General features: G+C 33.2%; 1 protein-coding gene across 4 annotated transcripts; it reads left to right on the plus strand.

Annotated features, from left to right (window-relative positions):
- The first annotated feature begins 1,506 nt into the window (after window positions 1-1,506).
- On the plus strand, window positions 1,507-10,385 carry LOC110642707 (protein ENHANCED DISEASE RESISTANCE 2). 4 transcript variants are annotated; one of them, XM_058148243.1, is made up of 21 exons: window positions 1,509-1,999; window positions 3,941-4,015; window positions 4,125-4,178; window positions 4,260-4,325; window positions 4,405-4,454; window positions 4,744-4,871; window positions 4,942-4,988; window positions 5,066-5,163; window positions 5,643-5,738; window positions 5,824-5,888; window positions 5,979-6,050; window positions 6,583-6,729; window positions 6,837-7,129; window positions 7,705-7,768; window positions 7,901-8,076; window positions 8,565-8,666; window positions 8,807-8,857; window positions 8,937-9,104; window positions 9,515-9,610; window positions 9,815-9,916; window positions 10,106-10,385. In XM_058148243.1, the coding sequence occupies exons 1-21, from the start codon at window positions 1,844-1,846 to the stop codon at window positions 10,196-10,198; spliced, it is 2,199 nt and encodes a 732-aa protein (XP_058004226.1). In that variant the 5' UTR covers window positions 1,509-1,843; the 3' UTR covers window positions 10,199-10,385. The 4 variants fall into 4 exon arrangements, with proteins under 4 accessions (XP_058004228.1, XP_058004226.1, XP_058004227.1 ...); XM_058148244.1 differs by having other exon boundaries at window positions 8,943-9,104; XM_021794834.2 differs by having other exon boundaries at window positions 1,510-1,999; window positions 8,961-9,104.
- The last annotated feature ends 326 nt before the right edge of the window (window positions 10,386-10,711 follow it).

Below are 10,711 nucleotides of genomic sequence, written 5' to 3' on the forward strand. Positions count from 1 at the left end.
AACTATGAATTAGAACCTTACCCAAATCAAGACTTCATAAAACCTCACAAATAGATCACACGTAATTTTTGAGCCAGAAAAAAGTCAAATGCATCAAACTATTAACACCCAAAAATCAGGAAAAGGAGAGAGTAAACCATCTTTCTGACTGGAAAAGGCCATCCTTAACCCCAAGGGCTAGGAAGTGGCCATCAATTGGACAAAAGTTAGGTGACTTTGGAAGAGAGATAAGGAAACTCACTTGCAACAATGATATGTGATAGGAACATTGACATAAGGAGAATTATAATGTGTAGTAAGGATAATTTGGTCTTTTTAATAATAATTAATGATTAAATTTATTAAAAATAGATTGAGGAATGAAAATCGTAGACTTTATCAAATGTTATAGACTTTTTAATTTATTTTTCAAAAAATAAATATGGAACTATTAATAATATTAAAATATAGGGATTAAAGAAAAGATAAACTATAATTTAGTCTATAAAATTTGATAAAATCTATAACTTAATTCCTGCCATTAAAAAATTAAGTTACCGCCAATTCTAACAAAAATATCAAAATTCCTTTAACTTCATTTTCAATTTGGAAACAGTTTAGTTCATGAGATTTTATTTCATTAGTAATTTAGTTCATGAAATTTAGTTAAACTTATAAACTAATCCCTACTAAGTAATTTAATCCTTAAAGTTTTAATAAATTTATAAGTTAGTCCATATCATTAGAATTATAATTAATTTTCTATTAAATTTAGTAAAAATACTAAATTTTTTTTAACTCTATCTTCAATTTAAAATCAATTTAGCCATTAAAATTTTATTTTAATAACAATTTGTGATCATATTTATATTTATTTTTTTTATATATATAATAATATAATATAATATATAAAAATATCATAAATTAATATAAAATTTTATTTCATAAATAGAATTTTTTTATCAATTTATTATATTTTTATATATTTATAATAGTGATATTTTTATAAGAATTTATTTATAAATAATTATAATATTTAAGCATCAATACTATAATATATAGATAATTTTATAGTTAATCAAAATTTTGAAAGAGTTTAAAATAATTAATTTATATTTTAATAATTTAAATTTAAAATTTTTTAATTTTATGAGATTCACATTCTAAAAATAAATTAATTAAATTATTAATAAAATAAATTCGGATGGGCTAAATTATTAAAAAAAAATAAAACTTTAAAATTAAATTACTATGGAAACTTGCAAGAAAGCCAATTGGAATGATTATTATTCGCATAAATTGAATGATGTCACGCCCTACCCAACCCAGCTACCCCTGTCCCTAGTCCCTTCTAATTTTATTAACAATTCAATTTGGATTAAATTATAAAAAAATATATATCAAAAGAAATATTTTGCAAAGGGCAAAAAAGTCATTTAATTGATATAATATTCGCTCTGTCCATCTTTGTCTCATTCTACGCGCCACCAATTCAATTTCACTTCCTTTAACAGAGAGAACCAAATAAAAACACAGCACAGAAACAGAGCGACACAGAAAGATAGAGAGAGAGAGAGAGAGCGAAAACCAAAGGCAAAACAAAGGAAAATTTTGAATTCATTTTCAATTTGTAAAATTGCTGCTCCAATTCAATTCTTGGGATTTGATCTCGTGCTCCTTTCAAATTCTCTCATTTTCTCCTCTGAGTCCCTTCACTGGGATCAGAGGTTCATTTTCTCACGCCAGTTCTTTCTTGAAACCATTTATACAAGTCATTTATATATACGTAGACATATAGTTGCTATATCTTAGACGCAAGTGAGAATTGGGTTTTGTCAGAATTGGAGATTTTTGCTTTACTGAGATGGATATGCCCTCCCAAGATAAAGAAATAATGGAAGGGTGGTTGTATCTTATTCGTTCTAATCGGATTGGTTTACAGTACTCCAGGAAACGGTACTTTGTTCTTGAAGATCATGTTCTTAAGAGCTTCAAGGCTATACCTGCTTCTAAAGATGAGGTGCTTTTCTTCTTTCTATTTTTACATGCGGTGTTATTGCTTTGATGGATCGTGTTGTTTTACGTGTTTATACATATTTGAGCGTTTCTTTGTGTGTGATTTTATTTGTTTTGTTCAGATTATGGTTTTGGGTTTCCATTAACTTACCTTTTAAGCATGTGAAAAATCAATGGGCTTCTGGGTTTCGTTTCCTTTGTGTTCCTATCTCTTTGTCTTCTTTGAGTGATGATGATTGTTGAAGGTTTTTAAATTGCCTTTTTTTTTTGGTATTAGTATTTAGTACAATATTAGGTACTACATTGTGAACTACTTCAATTTGGAATTTCGTTATCCAGTCGATTATTTGTTCCCTTGAGGGTACAGATGTTGCATGCCAAGAAGTTGTTATGGATTCCTTGATCACGGTTGCAGGGTTCTTTTAATTTTGAGATAGATTCCTTAGTTGATTATCTATTTGAAGTTTTTTGGGTTTCTCTCTCTATTTTCTGACAAGTAATCTCATAATGTTATTGTATTGCAAATGAAAAATATGACTGAGCAGAGGCCTTAAATTTGAGCAACTATGCAAATAAGTGTAGTTTTTCTTTCTGCTTGACAAAAGAAGTGTTTGCTAGTTTTGCTCGAAATTGTTAAGCTTTTTATTTGTTGTTAAGAACCATCCACTTTAAATTCAATGAATGGATTTTAAAACTGATTTTGAGTTGTATATCAGCTTGCCCACTTGGCAATCATACTACTACAATCTTCCTATAGAAAAATGTTCATTTGATTCAGACGTATCCTTAATGAAAGTAAAAAATGTTTCTCGGTGCAGCTTTTGCTCTGTTTTTTTTTTTTTTTTTTTTCTCTTTTTCCTTTTATTTTCCTCTCCCCATTCACTTTTCATAAGCTATGGGCCTAAGTACTCAACTATCAGCTTTGAAATATTGGAAGCGCTTTTTTTAAACATATCTTTGTATTCCACTGTAAAACTAATGCAAATAATGATATATTCCAATATGTATACCAATCTTTTCCATATCAGGAATATTTCTGCTTTAGCATTATAGGTTGATATCAGTAGCTCTATAGTCTATATTCCTTCTATTAGCTGAATGTCATGATATTGACTTCAACATTTCTCGGTTGGATTTTGATGTTACCTATGAGATTGGATAGTGGATACATAATGGGAAAGCAACATATCTACCTTGAATAGTACCTGGCCAAAACCATCCAGTGTCTCTTTTAAATGCTGGTGCAATTAGTTTTACCTTCTTACCATACGTTAAATTGTTAATAAATAATTTATACACACACACACACACACACACATAATATATTACAAATGCACATCAGATAAATAGTAAATATAGGGATTATTTAAGCATGCAAAGGCACAAAAGTTTAGCATGACAAACACCAACAAACCATCTTTATCTGAGTTGGACCCAGAAGCAGGCAAAAAGCCTATGAAGTTATTGAGAAAATCTGTGGAATCATCTAAATGCACATTTAAATTTATCCATAACCAGATCATATGAATGGTAGTATCTTTACAGGTTTAATTGCCATTGAGTTGTTGTGTTATCAAAGGGAATGAAAGGGCAAATGGCTGTATCAGTGTTTGAAAAAAGTAAAAGAGAACTGTTTAAATACACATTTTAAAAGTATTCATATCATGATATTATGAATGATAATAATTTTTGTATATCCAGTTCCTGGTAAAGTGTTTATGTTCTCAAAATGAACAGGGATTATTGAATTTAAGCTTTGCATTTAAGTAGAATGTGTATGATGTTTTATGGTTGGTTTCACAGTCTGTTTGACAGATGTTTCCGTTGTTTTGTTATATGAATGTTGTATTTTTGTCTGTTTTGGAAATTAAATAAGATCAGGTATATATTCAGGCATTCAGGTCACGTATAATATTTTGATGGTTTATCCTAATTTGCTCTCCAGGATCCTGTTAGAAGTGCAATTGTAGATTCCTGCATTCGGGTCACTGACAATGGGAGAGAGAGCGTTCATAGAAAAGTAAGGAAAAACAACAATGTATTTGCCTCGGTTGTTATATCTTTATGGGTTCTTTTCCTCCCTTTGTGGTATCCATGTTTTCATGAGGACAGAACTTATGTACTTGCAGGTGTTCTTCATATTTACACTTTATAATATGTCTAATCACAATGATCAACTTAAGGTGAGGTGACTATTTTATAAAAGATATTTTTATCTTTATATAACTTTTTCATGTTTAAATTATGAAATCTAAACATCGTAGCTGGGAGCAAGCAGTCCTGAAGAAGCAGCAAGGTGGATTCATTCCATTCAAGAAGCAGCTTTAAAGGTTCCAAATTGCTTAGTTTTGTTAATTTACAGCAGGCTGCTATGTGTGAACAAGGACTAATGCCTGTGTGTATGTGCAGGGTGGTCAGAATGTTGTTGGTTGTTCAAAGAACAGTTGGCAGTCCTTTAGGTATGATAACAGTATCTACCATTCTTTTCTGAGATCTACTTGCTTTTTTACCCATTTTCTGTTACTTGAACTCTTTAATTCAGACTGAAAATGCCTATGTTGGACAATAAATGGACACATATTTTCAGTTTATATGACATCTTGTTGTTGAAAATAGCTTGTTGAATTTGCTTTGAAATGATGTAGAAGTTCATAATATTAATCTTTATGGGCATGCATGTTATAAGTTACTTGTTAAATTCTTGTTCTGTGATTATTTTTAAGCTTTCATAAATGTTTATGATCTCAGATTGAGTGGTTCGAGTCGTGTACATCACAACAAGCCAATAGACTGGACTCTTTGTTCATTCACCCACAGTGATCCAGTGACTGATGTTATTGCACCTTCACCTTGGACAATCTTCGGGTGTCAGAATGGTACGAATAAAGTTTGTAAGTTGCTGTTTGAGATAGTTTAGTTTCATACTTGCTAAATGGGTTTTTGTAGGTTTACGTCTCTTTAAAGAAGCAAAAGACAGGGATTCTCATGGGATGGTAAGCTGATTTTCTTTTTCACAATTTATTGGTTTTTAATCATTGTTACATTGCTAAAATGTTTGTTTTCTTGGCAGTGGGATGATCATCCTGCAATAATGGCCGTAGGTGTGGTTGATGGAACTTCAGAAGCCATTTTTCAAACACTTATGTCTCTTGGTCCTTCAAGATCAGAGTAAGTTATGCATTAAAGCTTTTAATTTGGTAACTTTGGTTGATCAATGGACTTATGGACTAGTCTCTGTCAGCATTAAAGTATAAAAAGTACATATAGAAAGAAAGAAGATTTGCATGGTTTCTTGACTATTTTCATAAACAAATGCAATAAAAAACTCCAAATCATCTGCTTGTTTGCAGAGAACATGCCCAACAGAATTCAAATCTTATAACCTTGCGCATCAAGACACCTTCATTCTCAATGGAATAAACATATATATAACTTTCTTAGCAGGTGCCATGATTGCATGGCACCTGCTAACTGCATTTTTACATTTTTAGTTATCTCGTAATTATGAATCAACCTTTTCTCATCAAGCAACTTGCTTTTCTTTTTGAAAAAAAAAAAACATATATATGTACATACATGTAGAAAATTTCTAATTCTATACAAAAGTCTCATCATTAAAGTGCTTCATTCTGCTAATTGACTTGCAGATGGGACTTCTGTTTCTACAAGGGTAGTGTGGTTGAGCACCTGGATGGTCACACTGATATTGTTCACAAAATGTTGTATAATGATTGGTTGCCATGGTCAGATCAACACCATTGTGTTCATTGATGTCCTCCTACTGCAATGGTTCAAGAGTCTGAATTTGTTTTTTGTCATAATTTTTAGGGGCATGAAACGAAGAGACTTTTTGTTGCGGCGTTACTGGAGAAGGGAAGATGATGGAACATATGGTAAAAATGCTGTGCAGTGAATGTTCATGAATTATATCTGCAACAGGGCTGTTAGAATTAAAATAATTTGTTCACGTTGTTCTGCTGCAGTTATTCTCTACCATTCTGTGTTTCACAAGAAGTGTCCCCGCAAGAAGGGCTATGTTCGTGCCTGCCTTAAAAGTAATGTATGCTTACATATTTGGAAGTGAACTGATTTTCCTGGATCTTTTGAAGTCCTTTGCATTAAGTGGTACCTAATATAGATACCTAATGCAGGATAGATGCATAATAATTATGGGCAGCATCTTCATCTCTCTCTAATAATATGTCTAAGTTAACATCCAAGAATAGCTGTTCTTGGACTCATGCTACTTGGAAATTCTGAGTTGTATATGCTTATCTTTAGTCTACTTTCTATATACATTCTACTGGTCCATTAGTCATAAACCGGCAAGATTTTCTGATTCTTCTGTTGGCTTGTCATGATCCTTCACTCACCATCTTCATCCTTCTAATGAAAAATTATTGCATGCAATGTGTTATATTACGTGTTCTGATAGCTAGTGATTGTTGGGATCTTAATTCTTCCTTCCCACCCCTTCCTCCCCCACCGCTCAACCAAAAAAAAAAAAAAAAAACCTATTCCTCTTGGTTGCGTTTCGGGTACAAAGCCAAGACCAGTTGGATGATAGTATTTTGCATTTTCTTGCAGGTGGAGGATATGTCATATCTCCTGTAAACCAAGGGAAGCGATCTGTAGTAAAGCACATGCTTGCTATTGACTGGAAATTCTGGAAATTCTATCTACGAACTTCTTCAGCTCGATCTATTACCATCCAAATGCTTGGAAGAGTTGCTGGTAATCTTCAAATTTTGATAAAGATCTAAGCATCTTTCGTTTTCTGTGTTCTTCACATATTGTGAGGTTCTAGTGTTGAGTAAGAAGAAGCTGCATTGCATTTGCAGCATTACGAGAGTTGTTCAGAGCAAAACAGGGAAATTGCCCTTCCTCTGAATTTTCATCAGGAGAGTTGGCAAGAAATATTAAGCTGCATCAGAGTGAAGAGGATGGGAAGGGAGATGATGGGAAAACTAAGGAACATCCAAGTGAAGAAGTAGATAAGGTTCCTTCGGAGCTTGCCAGCCTAGTTGACCTGGATGATGCTTCTGATGAGTTTTTTGATGTTCCAGAACCCTTAGATTATGAAAAATCAGAAAATGATTGGAGCTATGATTTTGGTCATGAAATATACTCTCAGGTACTATTTGAAACAGATTAATTCATTTTTGCTTCTTACATAAAAGGAGTAGCTAGATTTGGTAGTTTAAGGGACTTCAGCACTGATTTTTGTCTTTCTAAGGATGTGCACAGTCATCCATGCCAGTTTCGGATCATTTTGTAATAATAGGAAGAAGCCTTGCAAGGCAACAATATAGTTGACTTTATGTTAGAGAAATTCCAGGAAATGCCAGCCTTTTGAGGGCTAGTGGCATGTTTCTTCCTCTAGTTGTCTGTTCCTCTGTTTATTTCACATGTGCACTTGTTTTTTATGCTGTGTGACCATGCAGTACACATGTGTGCTTATAGGTTGAGTGGTTTATCTGTCTGGACTTATCAACTAATCTACTGTCAGTGCTTTCGGTTCAACCAGGGTACCTTGATGATTGAATTGTTGAGAACTTTCATTAGCTGTTTGTCATATATTGCTCATCATCCACAAGACAATTCTTGTTGTTTACTTTGTCAAATTCCCATTCTTTTACTTCTTTGCTGCGTTTCATTATTCTGCACTAAAAGTTTTTTAAATTTTGCTTACGACTTTGAGAACTGCAGGATGTACGTCAACCTAAGTTGTCCACTGCTGCTGGTATTGTGAAGAAATTACATGATCTTACTGGTAAAGTTGGTTTGGGTGCTCAACTTTGGGATTAAGAAATTGATGGCAAATCATAATGTCTTCTGTCAAATGGGTTTGTATGATTTACTGTCTCGTGCAATGTAGTGACATTAAGACTCCTGTATTTTGCAGTTCAAAAGAGGGGTTATGTGGACTTGCAAGAGATGACTAGGGAAGACAGTATTTTGTGCTGCTATGGAACTACTCTTCCAAAAGATCCAACTTGTACTATGCCTTCCAGTTGGACAGCAGCTGATCCTTCTAGCTTTTTGATCCGTGGAGAGAATTACCTTGAAGACCAGAAGAAGGTACCAACCTCACTTTAGTGAACCTAAAGCTGAAATGTTTAGACAAATTTTAATTATGGCCACTAATTGAACAGGGATCAAATTGGTTAGTCTCATGCTTCAATTAACAATATCTCGATTGCAAACTTTCTTTCTTTCTTTTTTATAATTTTTTTATAATCTCTGATATTGCTCATATGTATTTACAGCTTCTGATATGTTTTTCCATTCCTTGCTTGCTTTTAATCTCTTATTCACCAATCAATCATAGTGTTTAAGTTCCCTGGTCCATGGCTTAGCAAATGTTATATTTGTAACAGAAATTTTTTAGACTAATTAAAGTTATACTGCATTCATCTTTTTAGTTCAGGTTGCCCTTGTGACAATCTGTTCTGTTTGGGCCACTCATCTCCAAGCATAAGATCTGAAATTGTAGTATGCCTTAACAAATGGAGGAGGTGATTTAAGCATTGGTCTTTGTTGAGTTGCTATGTTTGTTTTCTTTCTAGGTTAAGGCAAAAGGCACTTTGATGCAAATGGTTGCTGCAGACTGGCTAAGATCTGACAAGCGAGAAGATGATCTAGCAGGCCGTCCAGGGAGCATTGTTCAAGTAATATTTTAATTCCTTGTGATTTTTCTTGATTTTGAATAATTTTTTTTAGTATTTGATTGTCTATAAGCTCAGCTGTTGCATCCGCAGCATGATATTTATAACTAGGAAAAAAATTTTTTACAAGCTTTAGTTTGCAGAAATATTCTGTACAAGGTGGACCAGAGTTCTTCTTCATTATAAACATACAAGTAAGTTTCGTCTTCTGCTATAATTAGCCAGGTGATGATCCTAATGATTGTTTGTATCTGTTGTTCATCATTTAGAAAGTTCAAGTTATTGATTATGAAACAGGTCCCAGGTTCAACTACATATAGCCTTGCCCTATACTATATGATGACTACACCTTTGGAAGACGCACCGTTGCTAGAGAGTTTTGTCAAGGGGGATGATACATATAGAAATTCAAGGTTTAAGCTCATACCTTACATATCTAAGGTTAGTATAGGTAATTATCACAGAAGCTTCTATATATGTAAAGAATCTGAGCATAAACTTCACGTTTTTGTTGCTTTGTAGGGCCTTTTCATGTATAGTAAAAAGCCAAATGGCTATAAAAACCATAACCTTTTCTCAAATTATTTATTTTATCCAATCCTTTTAATATTATCAGTTCTACTCTCAATCTTTAACATTGATTCCAATTTTAAGAATACTATCAGTAGGTCTCTAAAGGCATGTGCCCCATCCAATTCGTTTGCCATAACATGGACAAATTATTTTGTCTTGGGACAGAAAGTCTTTTGACCAAAAAACTACCAAAACTGTAACATGCACCATAATGCTTCCTGTGTATTTTCCACAAGACATTGTAGTATTTGCTTATGTCAATTGAACTGTTTTCTCAGGGTTCATGGATAGTTAAGCAAAGTGTGGGAAAGACAGCATGCCTGATTGGCCAAGCACTGGAAATTAATTATTTTCACGGAAAGAATTACCTGGAGGTAAACATTCAAGAATGATTATCTTTATAATTTATTGAAGCAGTAATATTCAAAATGTTAGGTGCATCAGGTTGCTCATGTTGTCTCAAATAAACTATTTGTGTACCTTGATCATTTTCTTCCACTACCAGAAGTGTAGGAAAGAAGCTGTCACTACTTGTTAGAAAGGATACTTATTAATCCTGACTTTCAACATCATTTCAGCTTGGAGTCGATATTGGGTCATCAACCGTTGCGAGGGGTGTAGTTAGTCTTGTTCTTGGTTACCTCAGCAATTTGGTTATTGAAATGGCATTTTTGATACAGGTAGAGAACTATACTCTCAAACTGGGACACAGATTTTGATCATGTACTAAGAAATACCTATCTGCTCATTGCTGATACTCTAGATCAATACAAGAATCTATAGAGAAATTAAGTATGCTTTCCCTTAAATGCTAATTCCAGTGACTTGTTATCCTCCTTGATCAATAAGTACTAATCTTTCTTATGTAGGCAAATACAGCAGAGGAGCTTCCAGAGTATCTTCTTGGAACCTGCCGGCTTAACCATCTGGATGCCTCCAAAGCAGTTTTATTGAATTCATGATTATATATGTGTGATGTTCACTTATTCCTTAAGAAGCTCAAGAAGCCTTATCCTTGGAAACTAACTTCCAAAATCATTCTTTTATTCAATGAAATTGATATTGGCCTCTACCTGTTATGCTGTAAATAGCATTATAGCCAATCTTTGTAAACAGTCATTCTTCAATTTAATTGCTATTTGTTCAAAATTGTCCGAAATGGCCAGATTGATGAGAAATGCAAGAATCGGCCAGGTTAAAAAAATTTGATCAGGATTCTTTCAACCCTTAACCTAAAATTGAATTAATCAATCAATCTGCAATGCCTTAATATAATTTGCTCGTATTTATATTTAATTATTCATCTGTCACCAATGCCATGTTCTTGGCACCAGCAAATGGCAACACTGATGGGGTAGGTAAATCCGGCCATGGTCCGGAATAGGATCAAAATCGGATTGGTCAATTCCAAAATGAGTATTTATAATTCGACTCTTGAAACCACTCAAAGGTCCTTTATTTCATGAATTTTTATT

This window comes from Hevea brasiliensis, chromosome 6, assembly GCF_030052815.1.
Source record: "Hevea brasiliensis isolate MT/VB/25A 57/8 chromosome 6, ASM3005281v1, whole genome shotgun sequence".
Taxonomy (NCBI): Eukaryota; Viridiplantae; Streptophyta; class Magnoliopsida; order Malpighiales; family Euphorbiaceae; genus Hevea; species Hevea brasiliensis.